This window comes from Tripterygium wilfordii, chromosome 22 (genome assembly GCF_013401445.1).
Source record: "Tripterygium wilfordii isolate XIE 37 chromosome 22, ASM1340144v1, whole genome shotgun sequence".
NCBI classification, from domain to species: domain Eukaryota; kingdom Viridiplantae; phylum Streptophyta; class Magnoliopsida; order Celastrales; family Celastraceae; genus Tripterygium; species Tripterygium wilfordii.
The window spans coordinates 4,721,966-4,749,687 of NC_052253.1; the positions used below are offsets into that span (position 1 = coordinate 4,721,966).

The 27,722-nt window shown below is 37.6% G+C and overlaps 6 protein-coding genes and 2 non-coding genes across 9 annotated transcripts; 1 reads left to right on the forward strand and 7 right to left on the reverse strand.

Moving 5' to 3' along the window:
• Positions 1 to 2,763: 2,763 nt before the first annotated feature.
• Positions 2,764 to 3,666, reverse strand: LOC119991720 (ethylene-response factor C3-like). The gene has a single exon (XM_038838138.1). The coding sequence runs from the start codon at positions 3,618 to 3,620 to the stop codon at positions 2,907 to 2,909; it is 714 nt and encodes a 237-aa protein (XP_038694066.1). The 5' UTR covers positions 3,621 to 3,666; the 3' UTR covers positions 2,764 to 2,906.
• A 969-nt stretch (positions 3,667 to 4,635) lies between these two features.
• LOC119991684 (autophagy-related protein 9-like) lies at positions 4,636 to 11,720 on the reverse strand. The gene is made up of 10 exons (XM_038838082.1): positions 11,326 to 11,720; positions 9,020 to 9,662; positions 8,573 to 8,893; positions 7,895 to 8,117; positions 7,438 to 7,617; positions 7,111 to 7,317; positions 6,544 to 6,621; positions 6,367 to 6,437; positions 6,144 to 6,254; positions 4,636 to 6,075 (listed from the first exon to the last, which is right to left on the reverse strand). Exons 2-10 carry the CDS (start codon positions 9,595 to 9,597, stop codon positions 4,935 to 4,937), a joined length of 2,910 nt encoding a protein of 969 aa, XP_038694010.1. The 5' UTR covers positions 9,598 to 9,662; positions 11,326 to 11,720; the 3' UTR covers positions 4,636 to 4,934.
• Positions 11,721 to 11,887: 167 nt separating this feature from the next.
• Positions 11,888 to 15,049, forward strand: LOC119991685 (CDT1-like protein a, chloroplastic). 2 transcript variants are annotated; one of them, XM_038838083.1, is made up of 7 exons: positions 11,890 to 12,321; positions 12,402 to 12,521; positions 12,737 to 12,968; positions 13,104 to 13,910; positions 14,171 to 14,372; positions 14,462 to 14,552; positions 14,699 to 15,049. In XM_038838083.1, exons 1-7 carry the CDS (start codon positions 12,011 to 12,013, stop codon positions 14,754 to 14,756), a joined length of 1,821 nt encoding a protein of 606 aa, XP_038694011.1. In that variant the 5' UTR covers positions 11,890 to 12,010; the 3' UTR covers positions 14,757 to 15,049. The 2 variants fall into 2 exon arrangements, with proteins under 2 accessions (XP_038694012.1, XP_038694011.1); XM_038838084.1 differs by lacking the exon at positions 12,402 to 12,521 and having other exon boundaries at positions 11,888 to 12,321.
• Positions 15,050 to 15,824: 775 nt separating this feature from the next.
• LOC119992262 (1-aminocyclopropane-1-carboxylate oxidase homolog 1-like) lies at positions 15,825 to 18,257 on the reverse strand. The gene is made up of 3 exons (XM_038838960.1): positions 17,595 to 18,257; positions 16,939 to 17,260; positions 15,825 to 16,232 (listed from the first exon to the last, which is right to left on the reverse strand). Exons 1-3 carry the CDS (start codon positions 18,107 to 18,109, stop codon positions 15,981 to 15,983), a joined length of 1,089 nt encoding a protein of 362 aa, XP_038694888.1. The 5' UTR covers positions 18,110 to 18,257; the 3' UTR covers positions 15,825 to 15,980.
• A 1,762-nt stretch (positions 18,258 to 20,019) lies between these two features.
• LOC119991804 lies at positions 20,020 to 23,587 on the reverse strand. The gene is made up of 5 exons (XM_038838279.1): positions 23,159 to 23,587; positions 21,676 to 21,790; positions 20,893 to 20,982; positions 20,671 to 20,769; positions 20,020 to 20,556 (listed from the first exon to the last, which is right to left on the reverse strand). Exons 1-5 carry the CDS (start codon positions 23,224 to 23,226, stop codon positions 20,455 to 20,457), a joined length of 474 nt encoding a protein of 157 aa, XP_038694207.1. The 5' UTR covers positions 23,227 to 23,587; the 3' UTR covers positions 20,020 to 20,454.
• Positions 23,588 to 24,359: 772 nt separating this feature from the next.
• On the reverse strand, positions 24,360 to 24,444 carry LOC119992357. Its single transcript, XR_005466361.1, has one exon. It is a non-coding gene; the product is annotated as a small nucleolar RNA Z102/R77 (small nucleolar RNA).
• Positions 24,445 to 24,550: 106 nt separating this feature from the next.
• Positions 24,551 to 24,637, reverse strand: LOC119992358. The gene has a single exon (XR_005466362.1). It is a non-coding gene; the product is annotated as a small nucleolar RNA Z102/R77 (small nucleolar RNA).
• A 536-nt stretch (positions 24,638 to 25,173) lies between these two features.
• LOC119991414 (pentatricopeptide repeat-containing protein At1g06140, mitochondrial) lies at positions 25,174 to 27,387 on the reverse strand. The gene has a single exon (XM_038837771.1). It carries the CDS (start codon positions 27,385 to 27,387, stop codon positions 25,306 to 25,308), a length of 2,082 nt encoding a protein of 693 aa, XP_038693699.1. The 3' UTR covers positions 25,174 to 25,305.
• Positions 27,388 to 27,722: the final 335 nt, after the last annotated feature.

Here is a 27,722-nt window from a genome sequence, read left to right on the forward strand (position 1 = left end):
CAGCAGGAACAACTTTTATAAAATTAAAAAAAAAAAGAAGAGGTCGGTTGATTTTAGCGACGTAATTGAGTTTTTTGAGATTTTTGGGCGAACTCTAAAAAATAAATCATTAAAAAAATTTAAATGTCTCGTGTTACTTAAATAAATTTGGCCTACTATAACACTGATATTTTTTTCACATGAGGATTCAAGACCCCTAGACTGCAACCCATGTCACCTCACCCCATGACACCCTGTTTCTCTTGGTCAGTTGCTTGCCTTGCTTCTTATGTTGGGCTTTGTGGGCTTGGACTGACCTTTTTTCTTTCCTGGCCCAATTTGTTCCAGGACAACGAAGCTTGATGGGACCTTGACCCCGGCTGTTTTGGGCTTTGCCTTCGACAAAATAGATCCAGGGTATATAGTATTTACACAATGCTATATTTTTTTAAAAAAAAAAAAACCAAATGCTGCTGCATTTTTCCTTATAAATATAAATCCAACACACATAACGAAAACCTATTTTATTTAATATGTAGCTTACCCTATAAATATTTGAAAAATGAAATGATAATATTGAGAATCTAGTTGTTCATACAATATTGCGATTACAAGAAAACTACTTATTGATAGTCTAGTTAGTGAATCTCTTTGTGCCAAACTATATGTATTTGAAAGGTTATGAGTTCGATTTCTACTAGGAACAATATCTTTGTGATCACGCGTTGGGTTTTAACCTAACTTATCATTGCGCGCAGGTCTAACGACTACAGTTTAGGCCCGTATTGAATATATAAATGATAAATTTTTTATGGTGCAATTATGGATTAAAAAAAAAGTGAATACAACAATTTTGGGTATCTTGGAAACAACAAATATCAATAGAGCAGTTAATCCTTAGATGTGTTATTCATAAGCAAATGTTCGTTGCTTGATCATAAGCAGCCAAAGTAGCAAGCCTATGATTGGACAAGAGACCCATATGATGGCTTATAATAATTTTTAGCCCAATACACATCGGCAATATTGTTTACTTTGGATTGTTCGGTTCCTGTAGATGTATCGGGCCCATACGACTTTACCTTTTCAGGAGGTCACTTATCCCAATAGTGCTCTTACAGAAGCACGCTTAACTGCAGAGTTAGTATGAGATGTTCTCTTTCAAAAAAACGCGTTGTTGATGGTTAAGAAATGAAATTAACTATATATGGCGCCACAAATCCACAAATGAATATGGTGTCTTTATCGGACATAATTTAATTTCTTTGATCTTCAAAAAAAACAACATCTTGGTCCTTTATCCCTCAAGATGTTTTATTGATATTTTATGCTTATTATTTAAACCGAAATACGTTTTAAGCAATATCACCTTTGTCTTTGAGAGATTTGGAAATATATGGCATATATAGGGGGTTTGATTATTAGGATTGTTATTTTTAACTGATGGGTCCTACACTACTACACTACATACATAAATAAATACAACTTGAGGCTGAAAAAGTTATCATGAATATACAATATTTAATTTGCTTTGAAGTTTGCAAAGGCAGACAAAGGAAATCCAACGAATTGAAAAATGCCCTAAATATAATTAATAAACCCACTACAAAACAAAAAAGAGGCGGCTAATGATAAAATAAATACAACTTGAGACTCACAAGTCCTTATTTTAATATATATATATATATATATATTTGAGTTTTTATTTTGTGCTAATAAGTCAAATTGAGTTTCCAATTTCTACCCTCAATTAAAATTAAAATATGTTATTGTAATTGTAATGTTATATTTATCATAATATGTATCTTCCTTCCCTTTTCCTCCAAACATTCCAAACTAGCCCTTACTCCAAACCCTATTTTTGGATTTGTTTTAGAGTAATTGGACTAGATTACTTTGTGTAGGCCATAATTGTTTTTTTTTTTTCCTTCTTGGATACTTTAATTATTTCATCGAGACAATCAACAAAAGCTGACTTTCAAGATAGACTAACAAGCCAAGGTCTTGCTTTTGAATATTTAGTTGGAAACAATGGTCATTGCTAAACATTGTACTACTATGTATCTCTTTAATTGGAACAAGAAAAACAAGTCTCAAGTAAAACATGATATGCTAATTAGTGAAATCTTTTGTTAATTTTATTCTACTATATGATCTCATTTGCAAACAAATTAAACCCTGTTTACGGAGACAATGATGTTATGTTTAACGAATCTTTTGACCTTTCGAAGGTGATACATAGATAACGATCGCTTAACTATTATACAATAATACACTATATATAGACAGTGATCGCTTAGCTGTTATACAATACTATATATAGACAACGATCGATCAGCTGTCACACAACACTATACGTAGACAGTGATCGTTTAGCTAACGCGCAATATTCGATAAATTGTATGTTATTTTATTTTAGTTTTACTATTTTTACCTTAATTTGTTTTCCATGAGCATTAGTTAAGAGAGGTGGGGGAAAAAAAAGTAATTGATGTAGATTATTTATATTTCATATGGCAATGATTTGAGATATGAAAATTATGTTTGTTCAGTACATCAGGGATAAATTAAATTGCTTACAAACTTGAATAAAAAAGATAATGATATTCCATTCTCCAGTCTGTAAGTCTGCACGACGTTGAGATCGACAGGCGAAATCGAGTTACAAATTATTCAGAATCATTGGGGAGAGAAAGAGAGAGAATAACCAAATTAGGAAGAAAGTCCGCACGACGTTGAGATCGATAGGCGAAACCGAGTTACAAATTATTCAGAATCATTGGGGAGAGAAAGAGAGAGAATAACCAAATTAGGAAGAAATTAAATAGTTCACAAAATAAAGTTAAAAACAAAAAACACAATAAAAATGAAACAAATAAGAGAATGAAAAAAGATTATGGATACAATTACAGAAGTAATTAATCAGATCAGTAGTGACAAGAAGATGTGAGAAGTTGTTCCAAGTATTCGGCTCCTAAATCCTCAAACACCACAAGATTACTTGTTTTCCTTCTGATGCTTCTTGATTTTCTTTTGATCATGGAGTGCCTTTTCTTCAAGGCTAAAACAGGAGAGCCTGCACAATTTTCTTCAGAACAAAACTTGATCTCCTTCATGGATTCCCTCACCACATCCTCAGGGAAATTGAGGATCGCGGACGAGCCTCGCAATGCTAATGCAGCTTGGTCGTAGGATAGAGCAGCAGCTTCTGCGCTATCAAACGTTCCAATCCAAACCCTAACCCCATTTCTAGTTGAATCCCTGATCTCCGCCGCGTACTTCCCCCACGGCCTGCTCCGAACCCCTATATATGATAATTTCTTCTTCTTCTTCTTCTTCTTCTCATCATTATGATTATTGGTGTTGAATTTATCTTCTTTGCTCTTGTTGGAAGTGACCTCTTCTTCTTTGACAAAATTAGTAGTAGTACTAGCAGTTGCAGATATGGAGTGATCATTGGAGACTTCTTTTGCTATTCCTTGGGAGAGAATATCCAGATCCAGTAGATGAATGTCTTGCCAGTCACTCTGCAGGTTGAAATGAAGAGATGATTCAATGCCCCATGAATACAATGATGAAGATTCTTGTGAAAACCGATCAAAACTGTTTAGAGATTGATCTTGAAAGAAAATTGATTCCATATTGGAGGGTATCTGTGTGCGCTGTACGTGTATATATGTTATGGTGTGTGTGTGTATATATATATGGTAACAGTTGCTATGGCCCTATGGTGTACTCTCTCGTTAAATTTTTTGATTATTATGGGAATTATGATTTATGTCCCATGTTTTTTTTTTTGCCCTTTCCATTGTAGATATACACACATATATACAGTGACAAAACTCTGTTCAGTCTAAATGATCGAATTTATCCGATCCAGATTAAATCAAGTTCGGACATAATATACATGCATGTTTATGATCGTGAAATATTCTTATATTAGAAGAAAGAACGAGTACATTCTCACCACAAAACCACTTTGGGGTTATCACTTAATGATGAATCTTTCTGGAGCCAAACTATATGAATTGGAAAAGTTATGAGTTCGATTATTAATGGGAGCAATAAACCTATAGCCACGCATACGACTTTGACCCAACTTAGTTTGTCGTCAGGTGAAAAAATTTTTTTGGAGTGGGCGTAGCGATTTGAATTAGAACACATATCAAATCTCCAAATGATAAACGTGTATGATGTAATTTTCAATAAAAAGAAATGTCAGGACAACAATTCTGACCAGTCATTTTTTACTTTGACCCACTTCGTAAGGAGAAAATATTGTTGTAATTCTATATAATAGGCTAGTTGGCCGGCTACTTCAATTTGTCATATTATATGAATACTAATGTATCAAACCTTTTGTTTTGTGTCCTTTTATTTTCTTAATCTTCAAATACCATGGACTTTCTAGGAGATCAATGGAAAGCGTCTCTATATATTTGTTCATCCATTTTATTAATATACTATGCATTCATGAACAATATTTACCTTTAAATCATTATCTTATTATGTGTTCTTTCGTCATTCTCTGTCTCTACACTCCTGTTCCCTCTCCCATCCTTCATTAGCTGCATGGTTGCTCAACAACCAAACAAGAGTTGCCAGGATCTCTTTGGGATCCCATTTTGTCTTTTGGATTTTCAAAAGAACACAGAATTAAGAACAGCAATTAATAGAGTTAAGAGATACTTATATATTCTAACAGATTTGAGAATAACTGGAATGAAATCCAATCAATGGATTAGAATTGTCTTTCGCCCTTTCGAATGATATTCTGTAAGGTAGGCCATCTCTCAAGTTGAGGCCTACGCAGAAACTGACTTCACAATGAATATATATACATCAAAGAATACAGTTTCCTCTTTGCCAAGTTAAAATCCAGGCCTTGTTCCAGCCCCGGAAACCCGTATGCGAATCTGAAGACGTGAGCCTCCAAGAAACAAAGTGAGAATTGGTCACTCAAAGCGTGGGGGATGATCCAGGTATATGGTAGGAGTTTCAGGAGGTCTGCTATAGACATCATCAAAAGGAAGATTAATATCACCACCGGATTCCAGGTCAAGGTCGTCCATGCAAGTGGTCTGTGATAACCTATATGAACTTCCCCAGTCCAAGATTTGATATTGCTCCTCTAAGCTTCTATCAGAAAATTTATCATTATGATTATCAGAAGTGTACTGGTTGAAATCAGGAGGCTGAAGAAAACTTGCTTGGGGATGTCCACCAACCGGTTCACTTCTAGCCCACCAATGGCTTTTAGTAGGTTGTCCTAAATTGCCGGAATCATGGTGCTGAAGTATGCTCTCACGGAATAAAGGGCCCGATGTAGAAGCCCCCATATGAGATTCTGATCGATCTCCACAATGGTGACCAGTGATCCGTGATAACCTATATGAACTCCCCCAGTCCAAGATTTGATCTTGCTCCTCTAAGCTTCTATCAGAAAATTTATCATTATGCTTATCAGAAGTGTACCGGTTGAAATCAGGAGGCTCAAGAAAACTTGCTTGGGGATTTCCACCAACCGGTCCACTTCTAGCCCACCAATGGCTTTTAGTAGGTTGTCCAAAATTGCCGGAATCATGATGCTGAAGTATGCTCTCACGGAATAAAGGGCCCGATGTAGAAGCCCCCATATGAGATTCTGAATGATCTCCACAATGGTGATCCCAGTAATCTTCATAATTTGCATTGCCTTGTGTCATGTTCGATGGCATCCAATAATCTCCAGGATGTTCCTCAGGGACTTCGGATTGTTCCCTTGGAGGATCTCTACAATAATTTGCAGACTGATGAGGCCGAGAGGTGTAATACCAATCGAGAAGGTAGGGGTGATTCTTTTGATCTGCATCAATTAGCCAAAGAGATCCCAACTGAGAGCCAGTTCTGGGAATATACTGGGACATTTCCCTTAAAAATGTGCTGTCTCTGTCCCCATGACCTCTCAAGTGAGGGCTACCTCGCCATGTTCTAGGAGGAGAATATAAATGTCTCATTCCCGGTCCTTGCAACTTCTGCTCCCTGAATGTTCGAAGATTTAACAAGAATTGCTTTCCCTGGATGTCTGGTTCCCATGAAGGATAGCTTGTTTGAAAACTGCAACCAGAATTGAATTGGTATTAAATCAAGAACTTGATTCAGAAAATTGGTAGCTGTAGTCATACCTTAAGAATGATTTCTCCATCTTTCCCTGGGAACTCCTCTGGTTTCGTGGTGTATGAGATGGTGAACCATAATTGCTATTGCCATGGTTTTGAAAATCAAAGGCACTAAAACTGATAGTATATAAGTGACAGTCAGAAATGACTTTCATGAGTGTTGAGAAACAGAATAAAGGCAATAATTGTTAAAATCTCCAGTCGCAGGACTGAAATTGAATGAACCAACCTGCAAACATGACCAACACCTTCAATATCCACTGTGAAATCCGCAATGAATTGCAATATGTCGTCCACCCGCTGGAAAATAAATATAGAATATAGAGTTCAAAAGACATTCATTGAAATGCGAAATTAGAGATGAAATAGGACAGATATCTGCTCAGTCGGTAAGATTAATTGAAACCTTAGGGACCACAAACAGAAGCAAGAGCGGAGTGAGGAAAATTGAAGCCATCTCCTCAAGTAACATCATTCCAGTGTACTGCATCACATAGAAACCATAAGTTGCTAGCATATAGCGTTTCGTAACTACTGATTAAACAGCATCACAAAGAGAGTTGGTTCCAGTGTTTTACAAATGAACTTCCAAATGTAGTGTTTATCTATAATATGAATCAGCATGGCCCCTAAAGAGCGTTAAATCAATCAAATCACAGCTCAATATTGAATAGAATCATCATCCAACCAATACTAAACTTAGAGCAAGTTGGAGCAGTTTTTCAGTTCAACACTGTCAGCTGACAAAAAACTACGAGCATTTTTTGTGGGTGGGAAGGGGAAGGAATGCGACAGCTAGAACATATTAGCCAATTCAAACAGGAACATGGCCAGACAACAATCTAAGACTCCAAGGACCTGCATCTCTCAGCAGGGACACCACACCGAAGTAGTAAATTAAGAATTTATTACACTAAAACATCCTAGCAGTTCTATATGAAAATGTGAGACACTGCTTCTTCAGCAGGATTACCTGAAACAGAGTCTCAAACTCTATCCTGACAATTTCAGTATTTTCTTTCCCACGCCATTTCTTTGGCATATAATGTGTATGCTGGACAACCATTGACATTGCACCTTCTGGATCAAGGACCAGAATCTCATCCATAACTACAGCCCGGCTGATTGCAGTTATAGTTCCGAAAACAGCAGCATACCAAAGCAAGTTGCGACCAAATAGCTGCACATTTTTAATCAAAACCACCCAAAAAATTTTTAGAAAAAAAGAGCCAAAAAAACAATGAGAACAACAGTTGTCAACAACATACTAAGAGAAGCAGTAGAATCAAGAAGACATTACCTGGCCTTCTAGCAGAGATTCCTCCAGAAATGCAATGATGAGCAAAATAGCAGCAAAGCCACCAGAAACAAAAGAGATAAACTTGGCAATTATTGATATGATAGGCGACGGGAATTGCTTAAGATAATCAGTGGCATGCACCACACTGCTGTTGATCCGATGCTTGAACAAATGGTCAACCTGTAACAAAGAAGTGTTTCAAGGAATCATACATGAGTAAACAAAGAACATCATATACATCCTACATCCTCATGTAATAGCCAACAAAAAGACAGTATTAAAGTAACGTCCTGAAGTTAAATTAAAGATAGGGTCCTATATTTCAACTTTTGCACAGGATACTCTTGACAGTTGACACTAGATCCCACATTGGGCTTACACCAGAAAGAGAGGGAAAAAAAAAAGGGGAAGAAAAAACGGCATTTAAAGTAATGTATGTATAAGTGATATAATATACCTCATTGAATTCCCTAAAAGTCCACTTTGCCAAGTTCGACCATCTTCGGGATGATGCTGTGCTTGGATGATTACAGAATTGTTCAGCATGTCGCAGGAAAAGATACACCAGCATGAATATAACAAGAAATGGAGAAAGTAGCAGCATTGCTAGGCCAACTACCATAAGCCTTTTCTTCAGTGTTTTAGGATTAGAAATGAAGTCCCTTCTAACACAAAAGTTTCTGAAGAAAGAACGAAGATTCTAGTAAAAAAAAGATAATATAACCAACAAACTATCTATTATGACCAACACCATCCAATGGAAGTTAAAGCTTAAACAAGAAAAAAAGAACAGCAACAGAAAAAATGCAGGCACCATGTTCTTAGGATTTATGTTTATCAACACCAAAGAACATACACATGAATAAACAACACAATGTAGAGTTCTCCCATCAAAAATTTCATGACATGAATTTAGTAATTAAATCTACAAAATATGAACCCACTTTTTCCGAATTAACCATATAAAATCCCCATTGCTGCCATTCTACTCAATCAATAGCAATCTATTAGAAAAATATCAGGCATATATCGAAAATTGGAAGAATTCATCAAATTAATATGACTAAATGCTCTACAGAAATGAACAATCAAAACTAGTCAATGTAGAAAGAAATCCAATAAACATTTAGCATACCGATCAAACATGCTCTGTAGTATGCACCAATTTAAGGTCCACTCAAGGGTTTTTGTTAGTATTAGGCGATTCTGTTTTCCATTAGAACCACATCTGATGGTCGGACCAATCCCTGGGACCCACTGAGAGAATGGGAAAGCAAGCACCCCTTTGTTCAGCATCCCAATCAAGTAGTTCTCCTTCCGCATCAAGCGCATTACGACATCATGCGCAGAAAGATCCTTCACCACACAGAGCTGCTGTGTGCTTTGTAATTGAACAACCTTTTCAAGAATTGTTGCCCATGGCATGGTTTGGATTTCATTGTCCGTAACATGCAAACTGAAAAAAATATGATAAGCTTACATGTTGGATTTATATCAAACTTGATAAAACAAGAGGGTTTCACATCAAATCCAAAAGTTATGATTTGACAATGCTTTTTGTAAACATCGAATTTAGACTCACCTGTTGTAATAGAAGTGACGGATTCCTAGAGTGACCTTTAACTGAGAAAAAAACCTAAAAAAACAGAAGATCCAATAAATGGAAAATAACCCCAAATATACAACAATAATGGCCTTGGAAAGTGTTAGGGGAGTTAGTGGGTGTTGACGAAGAGCTTCTTTAGCAAGATCACAAGGCTTAGTTCCAGATTCGATCGCATCCATGCCACACTTTGCATTACGAAGACCATTCCAGTCTACAAATAATAAGAAAAATCCGGAGAAACAAATAGTGAAACTCAGGCTCAGAAGCTCAACTATCCACTTTATGATAATGCACCAAAGCCCTTTCTCACAGTAGTAGCCGTATATCCTTTCAAAAAACAGGTCCAAATCAGCAATTGGTTCCACGTTCAAGCTCTCACCATTAAGAAGCCCAGAAGGGCTCTCGCTTCCGGGACTTGGTACCCTTCCATAATCAGACAACTCAATCTCAGGACGCACATCCTGAAGCAATCCTGTCCTCAAGGATGATTCACCATGCCATTTCCATTTGAAAATGTTGAGATCATTAGAACCCGTTTGCCCACTGAACATCATTCAGAAACAACTTCAGCAGGCAAAAACAACCAGTCCATTCCCCAGGAGTATTTTAAAGAAAGATTCTGTGAGAACAATGAAACAATAACCCCTTCTGTCAGCATTTATGATAAAGATCACATATAACAAAGAGTAAGAGAAAAACAATAATAATCAAAACATGAAAGATTGCCACAACCCCCACCAACCAGCCCCAAAAGAAAATAAATAACCAAAATAAATAAATAAAGTTGTTTAAGTTGCATGAACTTCAGCTTCTTTTAGTTCAACAGTTTGGGATTCAAAAAACAGACAAATATTTTTATTCCTTTGGAATGCAAAAGAAGACAAACATAAATACGACACACCCACATCAACCTAAAAGATAAAAAATGAAACTTGTCTTCAAAGTTTAATGTCTCATGCATATTGAAACTATCTTCATCTATTTTAGTTGTTTCCTCATGCAAATGAATGGCAAGTATCTGTCGATTCCTCAAATCCAGTCCTACAACTTCATCAATTCTATATTTCTATTTCAGCACCAATATATACTACCTCCAATAATCCTGAAAATGTAGCAGTAAAAACATAAGCATAAGATTCTCAGGAAATGCAGCTCACAGGAAATGAGAAACTAAATTGGACAGGAACAGGACCAATAAACATGCTTGTGAATTACAAAACACCACCAACCCTTTTGCTCAATCCAAAGACTTGGAACAAGAAATTCACAATTTTAAACTTTAGTGTTACAACATTTGTTTTATTGACTAAATGGCCGAACTTTATAACTAGTTTAAGGCTTATTATAAGTATTGCAAAAAAGAATCAATAGCATCTGCTAACATATTGACATCTATTGACATCAGAGCAGCCAAGGCCAGCCAAATCATGCCATGGAGATCACCAGCCACCGGTAAGAAATTTTAGTGGCACCAATAAGTCTCAAATACCGTTCCTATTCAGTGTGATCATGTGAATTAACAGTTTACCCATCATGTCATAACACACTGGCATGCCCTCCAAAAATATTTTATTATTGTTTAATGATGAAGCTAAAATATATTGACAACGTTAAAAGAAATACAAAGATAACATGTTCAGTGTCCAATAACATAGGCACCTCTATGGAAAATTTTGCTAAACAATAGTGTAAGCTCTCAGTGTCTCCCACAGCCATCCACACTAAATACTGTGATTTAACCGCATCAAAGATAACAATTAGCAACAAGATTACTTTAGGAGAGGTAGAAAAATATTGTTCCCTACACTAAAGTTGGTGCAAGTGAGACAATGCCAGAGGTTGGAAGTCTAAAAAAAACCTCCCAATGTAATCAAGACCTCGCCAAGGAAAGGTTAAGAAGCCGATACATTTTTTGGAGATGTAATCAGCCGTTATAGTTAGAAAACACAAAACTTCTAAATGACAGGATAAATTTTCAAGAAAGAATAAAAATTGGAGCTTTCTCCCAGCAGAATTCAGAATAATAATTAAAAAAATTCAATAAATATAAATTTCTTGACCTCCCAAGGCTGATAAAACACCTTGCCACAAAGGCACAAACAAAAAGAACATATTTTTGGTGAGTTTGAAATCAGCATTGAAGTCAACTTCAAATGCTGATTTCAAATACTCTTAATCCCTTAAAACTTCCTTATCTCAGAAGCAGAGGAAAAAAAATGCGGGACAATATCACGCCAAAATATTCAAAAATTCAGTGCAGAAGCGACAAAAGAGGAAATTACCTGCTGCCCACGAACGAAGAGCTCCGATTAAGCGAACAGACAATCAAACGCAGGTACCGAACTTTGAAATTACGTGGTACCCAGTAAAATTTATATCACCCAGAATCCAAAACAAAAGGATATCAATCGAACAGTTGAAGCAAGGATTGATTGCAGAGAAAACCCGAAAGAGAGGGGCGGGGGGTTTGGTTGCGTGGAAGAAAAGCAGATTTTGTTGAGAATTATTTTGATTAATATTTGATTGCTGTGTGAGATTGATCAGAAGGAGACATGGAGGCGAATACTTCGTTCTTTATATGCTTTGTTGGCTTCAAAATCCTTCTGTGTAGAAGACGAACATCTCACACTCCACCTCGTAATCGTAAATATGCCAGCCGACTGCGTTATGGGTTATGGCGAGTTGGCGACTCCTCTGCGGAAAACGTGGATTTTGGACTTGGAATTCAATTGGGCTGGGCCTTCTTCACCGCCCCAGTAAATTATGAGGCCCATATACAACCAATACCGAAGAATTTCGCGGGAGGCGATCTATTTGGCGGGAGACACGTGGCAATCAGCCAAGCGAGAACCACCTCAGGGTTCGCGCCAAAGGAAAGTCCCGAAATACTTGAGCCTTCGTGTTTATTCAACCCTAGCCCCAAATCGACGTGAAATCTACCGTTTTCCGTCGTTGAGTGTGTAATCAATGAGTTCTTCACTGTCGACGCCTTCGAAATCGTATCTGAAGAGAGCAGTTCAATCTTTCCAGAGCCCTAATCCGCTAAGCTCGCTAAAGACCCCAGACAAGCAACCGGCACCGCTCACTCGCCGTGGTCGGAATCATGGCGTTGCGCTCTCCATTAAGGAGATCCGTCAGATCGCTCAAACACGGGCCCAGCAAAATCCAACGGACCAAATCAAACCAGTACGGAGGCAGATCGCTTCGTGGTCTGATGAGACACTTTCTGACGTTAAACCTGAGAGGACCATCGACGAGTCAGCCAAACTACCATTAAAGTACGATTCGTTGTTTTTGTTGAGTTTGCTTTTGATTTTTTGGTGATCGTGGTAATAATTTTAGGGGTTTTTTTTGGCAGGTATGAGATGTTGGGTGAGTTTTTTGATTGCTTGGATAGTTCTATCCGTTTGCTAAGGTTGAAAGGCTCGACTACCATTTTCACCAATATTTGCCCCAAAATTGAGTGTTTGACTGATAGGTATCTACTATTTAGTACTCTTGTTTAATTTTTTCTGTCTATATCACTTCTGATTCTTGCTCTCTTCTGTTTGGTTCCTGAGAAAAAGAAAGAATGTTGGAAAGTGATTATCTTGTTTATTGTATTCTTTGCATTCTTTTATGTCTATGTGATTTTGTGCTGAAATTGGATCTAGAATTTTATATGTTCTCATTTCTTAATTGTGATGTTTGTAGGAGGTTTTCACACGGTCACTTGGCTCAATTGAAGTATATTTTACCAGAGGCAATTGAGATAAAGAGAGTGCCCAAGTTTGATGAGCAGACCAGTCGTATGAAACCGGATCTCCATGTATCAGTAAATGTTGATGCAATGGAGTTTGATGAGAAGTTGAAGGAGAGTAGAAATTTAGAATTGAGGAAGATCTTCCATGGCAGGCTCTTCGATTTCTATGAAGCCCATCCTGAGGTGTATATTTTTCATCTTTTCCCCATGTATTGAAAGATGGATTGCCTGCTGTTTGTGTATTGATTATGGGTTTAAGTGCTATTTCTTCTATTTTTAATGTTCATGGGCCCTCAAACACCCTTCTTATGCACTCAGGGGAATGATATTCCACAGGCAACATTGCCAGAGCCCTTCAATTGGTCAAAGAAAGTTCTGAATTCAGATATTAGTACAGCCCGCACCTTATCATTATCCATGGAGACATCGAGATCACCTAATGAACTTACCGACCCAGGGTCAGCATCATCTGTTGTCACATCAACTGAAGCACCAGAAATTCAGCAATCAGCTGTGGCATCTCATCTATCTCGTTCTTTCCGAAGGCACTTTTCTCAGAAGGTTTCGAAGAACGATACAGAGAAAACTGGCTGGAAGTCATCAACTGTTTCAATCCCAAATCCAGTTTCGCTTGTGCAAGAGCCATGCTTCAGCAAAATGTCCTCTAGCATTGAAGTCAACGAGTCGGGTGCTACATCCCCAGCTAATATTTTGTCCAAGTCTACTGGCAGTGGGATACCTTCTGAAGTCTTTGCTTCTCCAGCTTGCTTGCCTTCATCCTCTGAGTCTGCTACTCCAAAAAAGGCAATAGACTTAAAAACGAGTGAAGGCTGTATTGCCAAAGTAGATGACATCCAATCAACTCCTGCAAAATTTGCAGCTACGCCTGTTAGGCTGATGACAGCCACTCCCACTTTGCAGCCGCCTAAGAGATGCTATATGAGCCCTGATGATGATTCTATATGCTTACAAGACAAACTAGTTAGGCGGCCATCCCGTACGAGGTCATTAAAATTTGACACTCCTGTGAAGAATGAGAAGCTTGAGGATCAAATAAATGACATTGAGGGCATTTCGGTTGTTGATAATATTCATCATATTCTTCCTGAAAGACTTTTGCAATTGGTAAGCCCATCCCATAACCTTCTCTTTATCCATAGTAGAAGATGTTGGCTGTTTAAAATACTTTAACAGCTACTGCCATATTTTGTTTTCTTTACTTTTAATTCAAATTCACTTTATCTTTTTATTTCTTATTTGTCTGATATTTCTGTCAAAATATTGTTTGATATGTTAGAATGCGCTGAATATGTTAATGAGGTGAGGCTGGTAAGGATTCGAACTGCAATCATTTTGATTATATAATTACCATTTCTATTTTGCAGATAAGAGAAAAAGAGAGGAATGTTACAGAGGAGAGGGATCCAGCAATCTCACAAGCAAAGAGGCGGCGACAAATGATTGCCTGCCTGCCTAAGCTCTTCAACATGATTCACTTCTTATTTCAATCAATTGGACGATCTGTAATCACAAAAGAGGAGCTTATACACAAAATAATTGCAAGCCCTTGTGATATTATCGATAGACGTAAGATACAAATTATAACCAAATCAAAGAAATGGAAGATTTCTTAATTTGTGCACTATGGGCTAAGTCATCTTGAATTTTGTCCACAGGAGAGGTTGAGGAGCAACTGAAATTGTTGCTGGAACTAGCACCTGAATGGATCAGTGAAAAGTTGGCTTCCAGTGGGGATTTACTTGTTCGGTGAGTTATTATTAGTTTACTGATATTTTGTTGTTTGAAATCAAGCAATGGTTTTTATTGGTGATAGGCATCAAAATTAACTTTTCTGAATAATATTATTTTCTTCAGATAAATTGAGGCTTTAATATTATGATATTTATCCGCAGCATCGATAAAATTTCAAATCCTGAGTTGATATGCACAAGGCTTGAAGAGGCAAAATGACAAGGATGCTAAGTTTTTATTGGGATTACCCTGATATTCACTCTTGGGGAAAGTTCATGGTTCTTCCCTTTCATTTATGGTATGTAACATTTTTTTTAGTTTATCCTAGCCAATCTGTATATAAATGTAAAGTTAGGAATGCTTAAACAAAATGTGAAGTCCAGAACTTGCTTAGCTAGAATCCCAGTAGATGTTGTGGCTCTTAACCTATTAGCAAGATGATTTGAAAGGTAGGAATATGTTTTGTAAAACTTTCCAGTCTTCTTAATATATGGAAAAAATTTCTGATTAAATTAGTGAGAAGATCTATTATATGTAAAGTCAGTAGATTGTTCAACTTCTGGAGTGTTAACTTCATTAATAATCACTTCACTTGATTTGAATTTTGTAAAGTCAGTAGTCGGTTTAGCGCTGATCCTCAGCCCAACTTATCTAGCAACAGGTTGTGCACGCAGCCTGTTCAGCCCGGGTTTAGGTTCAACTTGATTATCCAAAATAGACAAGCCCAGTGATATCATTCTCGGTTATCAAAAAAAAATTGAATCAAGATAGAAGCAATTGAAACTCGGAGGGCCTCTCTGACTAACTTGAACCCTGTATTGGAAACTTTTGAATTTATCATTGGTAATAAGCTACAAAAGAGTATTTATTGTTGAAATTCCCAACCCAAACACACCAATAATGAAATAATATGAAATTGGTTGATTAGATCATTGTAGATACGTCAGGCCCGCAAAGGTTTTGTTCTTTATGGACCGTCGCCAATGACACTTAGGCCCAGAAAACACATTTATAAGCCATTCGATTAGGTTATGTTAGACCGATGTAGAATTATAGTCTTCACAATTACTACGTCCAAAATCCCCCATCTTCAATTAATTCCACACCGATGCAAGTAGCAGCAAAAGGTAGTTTCAATCATGCACAAAATGTTTGCCAACCTATGAGCTGCCATTGCCAAAGCATGGATCTGACCCGGTAATAAATCTGAGAATGTCTCTTCATGACCAAGTAAGCTGCTGAGAAATAAATCTTAGAAAACTTGAAATAAGGAAATGGAAGCGAGACTAGGAGACCTATATAATTATCTTTATTGCATATAAATCCCTTAGAACAGAGAACATGAACTAAGGTTTGTACAGAATGATGAAACAAGTACAGGCTGATATTCGAACGGGCACCACGCATAACTGATAACTCTGATCCCATAAGACTAGCATGAACTTACTGTAATTTAAAATGAGGTAGGCTTGGACTACCATCCAGTCCTTCAGACCTATAGTGAACAATGTAATCAGTGACAAGAGTTTCCCTGTAAATTGCTGGGTTGTTGGAGAGAAGCTCCTTTATCGGTCCATACGGTTTACCGAAGTTTGTTAGACTCGGTAAGAAGAAGCATGCAACCGACACCCTGGGGCCGATCCTTTGAGCGATTACCCTATGCTCCATGCTTTTGAATCTATCGTTGGTGATAAGCTGCCAAAAAAAACAGGCATTCACCATGGATAAAAGAGCTTATTATGCAAAGAAAGTAGAGGTAGAACATCTTATGGTAACTTACAAAAATGCAAAGGATCCCAGTTTTTTTTTTTTGTCTCAGTTAATGTGGTGGACGCACATAATCCGTGTGAAATCGTGAGCCTCGCATCGCACACGATCTCAGTATTTGGGATAACCGAGAGAAAAAAACATTGGGATCCGTAAGACTGCTTAGTAAAATATGCTATAAAACTTGTAAGTTAAAGTTTGCCATCCAAATATTTAGTCTTCATTGAGGTTGTCATGAATGATGAAATCATGAAACTACTTTTTTAAGACTTGTGGGAACAAGAATAGGCAAAGAAGCATTCTTTAAGAAAATTGCAATGAAGTAAAAAGATAAGAACCACTGAACTTCATTCTCCATTAGAAGCGATGTTTATGTGAGAACCAGAAAATTGAAATTATGGAAAGTTAATCAACTAGATTACTAGAGTTGGTCATCAAGATAACAATCTCCATGCAAGAAAATTTTCATATGCTTGAACATGAAAACTTGAATATGTGAGACAAAACAGTTTGGATTAAAGCTACAAAAGATGAAATTGAAGTTTTTGAAAATAGAATGAATTTCATGTCCAGCTTCCAATCCAACTCAAGTCAATATGCTTAATTAGGTGCAATTAGGATTAGTTCTATCTACCTGCATCAAGTCACCCACATTCACCACTAGAGCTCCTTCCATTGGAGGCAAGTCAACCCACATATCTTGATGACCAACTTGGAGGCCACCAGTAGAGTCCTGCAAGAGTATAGTCAGAAAAACTGGGTCTGTATGCTTGTGTGTGCAGAGTGTCAGTTCCGGCTCGGGGCATGCCGGGTAGTAGTGGCACTCAAGTGATGGACTTTCCATGCACTCCAAGCCATCAAGATAGCCACTGCTCAGTCCCAGAGCTTCAGAGAGTAGTTGAGATAATCGCTTCCTCAGTTCAATCATTTGTTTCATGTATTCCTTAACAGAATCTCTGCAAAACAAAATTCAACAAAAAATCAAAATGCACAGGAAACACAATTCTAGAGGGTAATGCAACTTTTGGCCACGGAAAGAGTTTATGAGGTCCAACTCAGGTTAAGAACTCAAAGTTGAACATTGTCTCAATACAAGAAATCTACCCGAACAAGGAAAAATATGCCCTTATGAGCATATTGGAACAATTTTCGACTTTGAGTTTTTAAGTTGGAACGTGTGAATATTCGATGACTCGGTTGGAAATTAACAACTCTTTTAGTGACCAAAAAGTTACATTACCTCCAATTCTAGATATCTGATTAAGTAATCTTGATGATTTTCTTGAGTACCTGCATATTTGAGGAAGAAGTGCAGGGTCAACCTTACCATCATGGAAATCAAGTCCCAAAGTATCCCTCCAATCTGGGGTTCTACACGTGAGTAGATCTCGATTGCAGAAGAACTTAACCGGTTTTTCAGAATCATGAGAGTAGATCTTCATTTTCTCCTCATTGGGTTGCTCATGGAATCCTCTCACAGCTTCAATCATATCATCCATCAGACTAACTGGAACTCCATGATTAATCAACTGGAAGAAACCCCACTCTGCTGTTGCTTTCCGAATCTGGTCAACTATGTTCTTCCTTCCAACACCTTCAAACCCTTCTAGGTCTATCAATGGAACTTGGAGGCCAATCTCTCTAGCATTGTGAGATAACTGGTCCAAATTCTCAGGTGGGTGAATGAAAATTTTGGGGATCTTGGTAATGCCAGAGTCAACCAGTCCTTTAACACCAGATTTTGTCTGATAAAACTTGGCTTGGTCGCAACTTGACAAGTCTTGAACACATGGAGTGACTTCCATCTTATCAATGGCGAGGACTGGATCAAAAAGGAAGGATTTTTGAGCCGGAAGTGAGGGTATGAAGCAAAGATTGGTGGCTGTGTTCAATAAAGCGGAAGCCTTTGAGTTTAAAAAATAGATTTAAGCGGCAGAAAAGGCCAAGGCTGTAATTATCCACTTTCTTATTATGGGACGTTATTCGACAGTTCTTCACAACCAGACAGAATTGTCTTTTTCCTCTAGTTGTTTTCACCCAAAATACAAAGTTTTCACAATCGTTATTATAATCAACCAAATATTATCACAAATCCCGGTTCACTGTGGAATCCACATCGGATCACCATCACGTCTTTATTCCTTTGGACCGTCTCACTTAACGGTACGTGAACCTAGAAAATATTTATTTACATGTAAGAAGGTGGGTTTATCCATATAAACCACTTGATTGATCGTTGTCTAACCGATGTAAAATTTATGAAGTCTTGACAATATATATGCAACAATTTAAACAGTCTTATATAATCATCCATAAAGAAGCCAACCATATCACAAACAGTGAGTGCGCGTTTGGTATGGCGTTTGGTAGCGAATACGCTAAGCGTTTTTGAGCTACCAAATGGATTGAAAATGCAAGTTTATACGTTGGTGTTTCCGTAGAAAAAGAAAAGAAAAGAAAAGAAAGAGTATTTTCCATGAACCATCCTCTCTGATGAACCACTTTTTTAATACCCATATTTATACACCACAATTAAGACGAGAGTGAACCACGTTGATCAAGTGATTAGTAAGTACAAACCATCTACCACCCCACATTACTTGTACCTCAAAACCAGCTTGATATTAGCTGTAAAACAGCCATGAAACTTGCACGTTATCATAAATGAATACATAAATATAATAATATGTGTGTATAAAATATAAATATAGATTGATATAAATATTAATGGATGAGTCCTTTAGCTATTAGAGAGTTGACATGGAGTGGAGGCTTCACATGGAAACCAAGAAGCAAGGGAGATGTTGATTTGAATGATGATGGTTCTATGGGTCGTGTTCGTGACAAAATTGTCAATCAACTTTATGTTTTTGCAAATTAAATATCAATTGTCTGTTAACATATAATTAATGTGCAATATCTATATACTTCGCTAAATATAAATATGGTTGTTTGTTAATACTTAATGTTATTGATAAATTGACATCATATATACTCGATATCTACATTCAGTTTCCCCAAACACTTAAACAACGTATTTTATAGTGTGTTCTCTTTTCTTGATATTCTTCAATGTCCCGGCTATTTGCAAAACGTATTTTATAGTTCGTTCTTTTTTTCTTTGACAGATGGTAATAACTTCATCTGGGTTCGAATCCTATTGAGAGGTCAACCAACATATCTTATACGGTTTACTGTGTCATCCATACTCTGTACAAAACGGACCCCGGATATTTGAAATTCAAATACCGACAACACTCTTATTTATTTCCTCTAAAATAAGGCAGTCTTCGATTTGCAAGTCCATTTAGCCAGCTGCTCCTGAAAATGAGGTTCCCTGTATAATGGTGCCAGTGTCTGCAGAGACAAGCTCCCTTTATTTGTGGGACGAGGATGGAAGAAGCAAGAAGTTGTTGACAACCTGTTGCAAGTCTGTCTAGCTACAACCTTGTGTTCCATGCTTTTGAATTTATTTCGCAGCTTTCTTTGACTCTTTTTTTATTATAAGGGAAGTGGATGAAGAATACTTGAACTCGAGACTTCTATGAAATACCACATACATATGTCATCTAAACTACTCGTGAGCTATTATTAAAGTTTCATGTCATTGATTCTTGTTAGTCTACAAAGTTGAGAGCTTTAAAGATAAGATCAGGTGATCAGCTGCAGCTGCTGGTGGCCTAGTTGAACCCAATATGAAGATGAGTACAAAACAAAACCAGAAGAGTACTTGGGATTTAAAATTCACTCCAGCATAAGGCCAAGACTCTAACAACCAGTCGTCTTCTGCTTACCATCTTGAGACATGACTGCTCAGTTTTCCACAAGCTGATGGAGAAAGAACCTGTCTTTTTCCTCAAATACTTGTGTTGTCTGGAATTCACAAAATATCGTCTAGGATATTGCTAAAAGATATTTTAAAGATAAGAAAATCGGGAAATCGATAGGCAAAATACATCCACCTTAATAGCAGGAAGAAAACTATATCAGTTTCAGGGGTAATAGTATCAACAAGCAAAAACATGGATGCCTCGTCCATCCGAACCAGATCCTGGTAGATCAATGTATGTGTTTTTCACAATACAATACAATGAAAGAGATCCAGTAACTCCTAAGTATGGTGAAGTTTCGTACCGACACCAAATGGTTTCTAACCAGTTTTTGTTTTGGGAGCCTTTCTCTTGTGTTGTCTTCGAGGAATTGAGTTCTTCATCCCTATGAAAAACATCAGTGCCCCAAAAAGTGCCATATTCTGTAACGAAAAATCCATCAATTAATTAGGTAATCCAAAGGAACCATATGGCAAATATGACCTTGGCCCCTAATTTCAGTATAGAGAATTGAAAGAAAAAAGCCAGATGATAACCTGTGTAAATTTGACAAACAGCTGATTGAATTCTTTTGACTCGCTATCGTAGTTGTAGAAATCATACATTACTGGCGTGAAGATCAACTGATGCAGAAGCTGCATGAAGAAAGGACGTCAGAACTTGCAGAAACTAAGTGCATAACGCAATGTTCGTCTGCATAACATGTTATATTTGCAAGACAATCCAACGACAATCCATGGCATAACATGAATACAAACCAGAAGAAATGCGCCAAAGAAGTTGCCAAATATAAAAAGGGTGGCCCCAATGCCCTTGAACGCCATAGCTGCAGCAACTAAATGTTTAGCCTGTTGATAGAAGATAAAAAAATTCAGAATACATGGACTTGTTATAATGATTTTAACTTCGATTCAAAACTTTCAGTCCTAAGCGAGGTGATTTTTGTTGTGAAGTCATTGCAGGGTGGGCATGCATCCATACAGCAAATCCACCACACAATTTAGAAATGCAAAGGCATTTTGGGGAAAAATGAAAACCAATAATGAATGCTTATTAAAAACCCTCTGTGAAAGCCAATGCAAATGCAATCATCATCTTCAACAAATAGTACTAATATCGATGAGCATGAGCCACTGGAAAACCAAATTATCTCAACCTCTAACCGCTTCTAATTCTAGCACTTGTAGAATCTTACTCTCGATCATTGTTATCCTTATAAGCTCCTTAGGCCTCCAATTTGGGGCAGCATCAAACAACATTACATTTCCACACGATGGTAAGGAATGACCAAGCCCGTTTCAAAACAAAAGGAAGCTAAATCAGTTTTCCAAACACTGGTATCTGTGTAATGCTTCATGCTTAAACAATTATTCTCTATAAATCCAAAAACTTCTCCCATTATATATTTTTTCTCTCTATTTCTCTCTATAACTAGATTATCCTCTACGAATTCGCGGCAACTTAAATGGTTTACCAGGATGCATAAGGGTGCACGTGTGAATGTGTCTATATCCAAAAGACAGAGAGAGAGAGATCCTCACTTCAATTTCTGGCAGCTGTATGCCCGTGTTAGAATGCACAAGATTGGCAAAGATATCAAACTTTGGTTTAAGAGTCTTCCCTGCAAGTCCACCATCAACCCCAATTTCAATGAACCTAATATTGCAAAATACAACCAATATATTACAATAGAGAATCTCAAAAGCATGGGAAAAAATAATTAATATAAGTCCAGAGTCATTGATTTAAACAAAAAGAAAAGGAGAGATAAAATATTCAATATAATCAAGAGCCTGGTTCTCATTTTGTAAGAGAATAAAAGTCTATAACCTTAAATGGGAACCAGGAATCAGTGGCTTCACAGACGTTTCATAATAACAAAGTAACATGATAAACTAAATCAACTTTTTCAACTCACCATACCACAATGAAGATTTTTATCAGGTAATCTCTATATCAAAAGGACAATTTTTTTGCCAGACCAAACTGAATGGACTAGGAACAATGCAGTAAGAGTACTAGGCGAAAAGAAGACTATTAACCCATTCCCGCAGATGGTTGCATCGACGATACTGCTGCACAAAGATTCCCACCTGCCAAATTTAGAAAAGAGAGAGACCCCTGCAAACCTGACCCAATTTGCAGCCGGAGCAGATTCTTTTTACTCATTTTCTTACGGTTTTTCTATTTATTCCCAAACCAATGCTAATCACTTCAAGATAAATGATCAAATAATGAACAAATCCAGTCTTGAAAAAAATTACCTAAAAAGTTTCAGTATTCACTCATTTAGTTGCACATGCAGTTTTACCTTAATCCACACCATAGAAGACATAACAATTAACAAGAGAGTAATTTCAAGATTACAATTGAATCTACTACGCGTGTACGTCTGTTTGCCATGTTAATGATTTTTTTAACGACAAATTGTAAATGCCAGAACTTCAATAAGTACGAAGCCACGGAATTCACTGAAATGATAGTTTCTGAACTCAACAATATCATCTAGTTAACTAAAGTCGTTTTGCTTTCTGAAACTAATGGACACCCAGCACTTGCCAGCCAGGCAGCCACATCATGAAGTTCTGAAATTCATTCTCAAAACATTATCCAACATAAGTCAACTTTTGCAAAGTTAAAGTTAATATCAGCCTTCTGGTAGATACTCACTAGCAATACCCGAAGTGAACATTAAAATTCAGCCTACCCTGCATATTACTACACCGGCCATGTACAAAAAAACATGGCTTTCAATTAGATTCACTTCATTCACTTTATAAAACCCAAATCCAGAAACAAAGCAAAATAAAATATAGTCAGTGCTTGGTCCAATTTCGTAGATCCACGTAAATGCTGCAGACTTAAAAGTAGAAACCAAAAGGAAGACAGAAATCATAACTACTGCTTGATTTCGAAACGGTCAACAGGACAAGAAGCAGAGCAAAATCAAGCAGATCCAAGCAAACCCAACAGATACAAATTTATATCAGTGTATGTATACATGTATATATAGAGTAGACTTACTCTTGGTAGGCGGAGAGTATGAATACCGAAGCGAAAAGGAGTCTTCCAATAAAAGACGTGAAAGCCATGGATCGTCGCTTCGTACTTTGTTTTCAAATCTTCGAAGACGGACAAATCTAGGATGAGAGAAACACACGCAGTGAATCTCTCTATGCGCTTCGCGTACGAAGAAAGATCCCTTTCTTCCTTTGACGGATTTGCGGTTTTCAATAAGGTTTTATTACAGAATTGGACATTCAAATAAAAATAAAAAATAAAATCTGTGTCAGTGTGTGCCGAGTCGCAGACGTGTCGGTTAGCATTTCTACAAAACCCTTCGGTTAAAACCAAGAGAGCTGGATTCTGTATATGCGACCATGATTAAAACCAATTCAGACCCAGATTACAACCAATTTATCCCTGCTCGTTCAATGTCAAACCATAGTGGCAAGTTAAATTACGAACAAACAGGTAAGTATCTAAAAGTCTTGCACCAAACTTGCTTGTTTCGGCTGGGGTTTAGGGTCTCAAATGGCAATAGGATCGAAAAACCATATTGTATACTTGTATTGCGCAAAACTTGGGTCAAAAGACTCAATTCAATATGATTGGGTTAGGAGTCTATTCAACGTGATTGTCAAGACTAATTCACTGCACCTTAGTCCCACTACTTTTATCAAATTTCACTATTTAAAATTCAGATTCCACAGGTGATATTCTAGGTTAAGCATTAGTTTGTTTAACCTTAATCGTAATTTCCAACTGATGTCAATTACATGATTTCAGGAAAAAGATTATTTATAGAGCAAAGTAATTGCCAGGAAAAATCAGAACCATGAATCACTGTCTAAGAAAGTTCCCGTATTGTAATTTATAAAGCCCATGACAACAAAACCCATCTCAAGCTTCTGGTGCATCAGCGCACGAACAGTGGGTTTTCGGGCCTTCCCGTCGACCCAGTTGGAGATGGAGAAAAAAACCTCCTCACCGGCAAGGGCCTCAGACTTGTAAGGCTCCTTGAGGCAATTCCTCATCAGATTCGCACATATTTGAGTATGATATACAAGTCATCCCCGCCGCCCTCCAAAAGGGCGCCGCCGCATTCGACGCCATAATCCTTTTATCTCCTCCTGCAAGCAGCACAGATTTAAAAATCTAAAAGGGGTTATAGACAATCGCATCCTTATACAATGTACTAATAATCAATGAAATTGCTTTGAGAGAATGATCAGATAGAGCTAATACAGATGTGCCATCATACAGGCAATCAAACCAATAGGGAAACAATATCCATCATCATCTCATTCTCAAACAAACAGCTTTCAGAGATTCAATTACTCACGAAATCTTTATAATTTAAACCAAAAGAAAAAACACAGAACTAAGATGAATCGCAATATGTAACAGTGAAGAGGAAGATCAGATAGAGCTAATAACAAGGTCGACGCCATCATCTCGGCAATCAAACCAATAGGGAATCATTTCCTCGTCATATCATCCTCCACCACCACCAAAGATTAAACCAAAACGAGAAAAATCATCAACTAATTAAGTAATTAGAGAGAAAACAAAGCACCGATAGATTGAAGTAAGACAGAGGTTTTCGAAAGACGGCGAACTCGATTTACAGAGGAGCAAACCGACTGCAATAAACCCTAGCGTACTGATCCTCTTTTATAGATAGAAGATGGGCGTATTTTTAACTTTGAATACCAAAAACACCCTTACCTTCATAAAGGCTCGAGTTGCGGCCCAAACCAAAGATAGAATCCGGCCCAGCTGAGTTAGAAAAAGTAGAATGACTTGCCTACCCTTTGAAGTTTGAACTAGTAATATCTTGATCAAAAGCTTCAGGCAAACAATAGCACATCATCTTACACAAGATTTGAGTCCCAATTATCTTTTCAACAGATTTGATAGTTCAAGAAAATGAGGATAATGTTGTCAGTTATATGCTTCTTTCGTGGTGAGTAACCCTTGCAGTTTGACCCATATCGGATATACAAATGGCAACATTATGTGAAGTCATTCTCGGTTATAAAAAAAATAACCCTTCCTGGCCGCAACGTTTAATCATGTTTGAAGCAAAAGAACAAAACTATGGAAACCAATTACTTGGGAAAACTCATACTGGAATCATTTTCACCAAGTTAGCAAACAGCATTGCATTACCAATAGTCTTCACAGGAACAAACACCATCCCCTACATAGTGAAATCTCTTAAGATCCCTCATTATGATCTTCCTTCCAGTTTGTAAAGAAATATATTTGATTGTGGTATGACAATCCCCACAAACTCTCAGGTTCTTTGTTACTCTGATGGGCACTCCATCGCCAGCCTTTAACAGCCCAAACACAATTGCCAATTTCTCACTATGGCCACAAAGAACTTCTTGCTTCACCTCACCATCATGAGGAGCAAAGCTTAAATCAGGTATGTAACCGAGCCTTTTCATTCCCGCTCTCAGATAGTTCCACAGAGTCTCAACTTGTGTGTTTTTACAAGCTTTTATATCATCGGAAGTAAAAACATACAACTTCTTCTTGACTTCAATTGAGGTAAATCCAACACTTTTATGAAGCCCCTTCCTGGTCCTTTTCATCATTGTATTCTTTGCCATCTCCCACTTGCCAACATCTGCATATACATTAGAAAGCAAAACACGAGCACTACCTGATCGATCATCCTCTAAAGATAGAAGCTTTTTTGCTACTTCTTCAGCTAAATCAAATCTTCTCTGTATCTTGCACGCACACAACAAAGCGCTCCATATGCTAGCACCAGGCTTTATTGGCATCCTATTAATGAAGTATAAAGCGTCATCAATTTTCCCTGATTTGCCTAATAAATCTACCATACACGCATAGTGCTCCTCCGCTGGAACAATTCCATAATCCCTTCTCATTAAATTGAAGTACTTCCATCCTTCTTCAACTTTTCCAGAATGACTACAAGCTGACAAAACTGAGATAAACGTTATGGAGTTCGGTACCTGGTTTTCTGAAATCATTTGATCGAAAAAAGCAAATGCTTCTGAGTATAAACCGTGACTTCCAAAAGCATTGATTATTGCACTCCAAGAAACAACATTTTTCTTTGACATCACATTGAAGACTCGGAGAGCTGTTGCAACACAACCACACTTTGCATACATATCAATTAAGGAAGTGTAGTTTACTACATCCAAGGTAATACCATTCCTTATCATATAACCATGAACACTTTTTCCCTGATTCAATGATCCGAGACTCGAGCAAGCAATAAGAATGCTGGCCAAGGTAAATGCATTCAGGCTGATTGATTCTCTCAGCATCTTATGAAATAAAGCCAAGGCTTCTACTGCTTTCCCATTTTTCGAAAAACCCAAAATCATTGAAGTCCATAGAACCACATCTTTATCATCCACTTCTTCAAACAATTTAACTGCTAAATCAACCAAACCACACTTCATGTACATGTCTATAAGGGATGTGTGTAGAAAGGCATTAGAATTAGTTAAATCCATTTTTATGCCTAAACCATGAAATGCTTCCCCTTCTCCAACAGCAGAAACATTTCCACTCGCTCGAACCAAACCCTCTAATGTTAAAGCATCCAACATTAACCCTGAACTCCTCATTTGAGAGAACAACTGGAACACTTCACATTCTTTTGAAATCTTCAAATAACCTTTCATCATAACGCCACAAAGAACAGAACTTCTCTCCGAAACTTCCTCAAACACTTTCCGTGCATCCTCAACAGAACCCAACTTGACTTGCATTTCCACCAGCACACGAGCAACGTACGGATCTCTCTCCATCCCAGACTTGATTGCCAAACAGTGAACCGACTCACCATCTCGCAACTGCGACAACCCAATAATCGCCTTAATGGCAAACACCAGATTGAAACTATCTACTCCTTGACATTCTCTTCGCATTTGGCGATAAAGCAGAAGAACTTCACCAGAACGGTTGCTGTTGGAGTATCCGGAGATGATGGTGTTCCATGAGCGGAGGTTCCTGCGACTGATTTGATCAAAGGCTATGCGGGCGAGATGGAGAGAGCCCAATTCGATGTAGGCATTGGCGAGTTTTGAACCGGATAAGACGTCTCGGTGGAGGCCATGGATGATGAGGTGGGCATGAAGCTGTTTAGTCGGGGATAGGGTTTTGGTGCAGAGAAAGAGATGCAACAGAGGTCTACAGGGGTTTTGAACAGAAATGATGGGTGTTATTTTCCCTCCACCGGGAGGGCCGGGAGGCATTAGCTTGTCTTTCGAGAAAGGCACTCCTTAGTCCTTGCTGGTGTTATTATGAGTGTATACTTTTTCTAATTTGATATAATTTTTTCCTACCGGTAAATCCAATCTTTGTCCTTTTATACCTATAAATTGAACAAGAAATAGTAGTGAGGAGTTTTATAAAACTATTTGGGTGATAGTCTAATGGATGGATGAATCTATGGGCCAAATAGTATGGACTCACTTGAGGTTTAGGATCATAAGTTCGATTCTCACTAGGAATGATATTTTTGTGGTCACGTGTTGGGTTTTGATCCAATTTATCTTATTGTCAAGTGTGAAACTTTTGTACGTGTAAG

Coding starts and splice junctions, on each gene's coding strand:
- LOC119991685 (XM_038838083.1), top strand. CDS start 12,011: ATGAGTTCTTCACTGTCGACGCCTTCGAAATCGTATCTGAAGAGAGCA. Junction 12,969..13,103: donor TCTATGAAGCCCATCCTGAG/GTGTATATTTTT, acceptor TTATGCACTCAG/GGGAATGATATTCCACAGGC. Junction 14,553..14,698: donor AGTGGGGATTTACTTGTTCG/GTGAGTTATTAT, acceptor ATTTATCCGCAG/CATCGATAAAATTTCAAATC.
- LOC119991684 (XM_038838082.1), bottom strand. CDS start 9,597: ATGATGTTCAGTGGGCAAACGGGTTCTAATGATCTCAACATTTTCAAA. Junction 8,894..9,019: donor CGTCACTTCTATTACAACAG/GTGAGTCTAAAT, acceptor TATTTTTTTCAG/TTTGCATGTTACGGACAATG. Junction 6,438..6,543: donor TTCTGTTTGTGGTCCCTAAG/GTTTCAATTAAT, acceptor TTTATTTTCCAG/CGGGTGGACGACATATTGCA.
- LOC119992262 (XM_038838960.1), bottom strand. CDS start 18,109: ATGGAAGTCACTCCATGTGTTCAAGACTTGTCAAGTTGCGACCAAGCC. Junction 17,261..17,594: donor CTTCTTCCTCAAATATGCAG/GTACTCAAGAAA, acceptor TTTGTTTTGCAG/AGATTCTGTTAAGGAATACA. Junction 16,233..16,938: donor ATGTGGGTGACTTGATGCAG/GTAGATAGAACT, acceptor TTTTTTTGGCAG/CTTATCACCAACGATAGATT.
- LOC119991720 (XM_038838138.1), bottom strand. CDS start 3,620: ATGGAATCAATTTTCTTTCAAGATCAATCTCTAAACAGTTTTGATCGG.
- LOC119991414 (XM_038837771.1), bottom strand. CDS start 27,387: ATGCCTCCCGGCCCTCCCGGTGGAGGGAAAATAACACCCATCATTTCT.
- LOC119991804 (XM_038838279.1), bottom strand. CDS start 23,226: ATGGCTTTCACGTCTTTTATTGGAAGACTCCTTTTCGCTTCGGTATTC. Junction 21,791..23,158: donor ATACTCTCCGCCTACCAAGA/GTAAGTCTACTC, acceptor TTGCAATATTAG/GTTCATTGAAATTGGGGTTG. Junction 20,770..20,892: donor TCTTTGGCGCATTTCTTCTG/GTTTGTATTCAT, acceptor TTCTTCATGCAG/CTTCTGCATCAGTTGATCTT.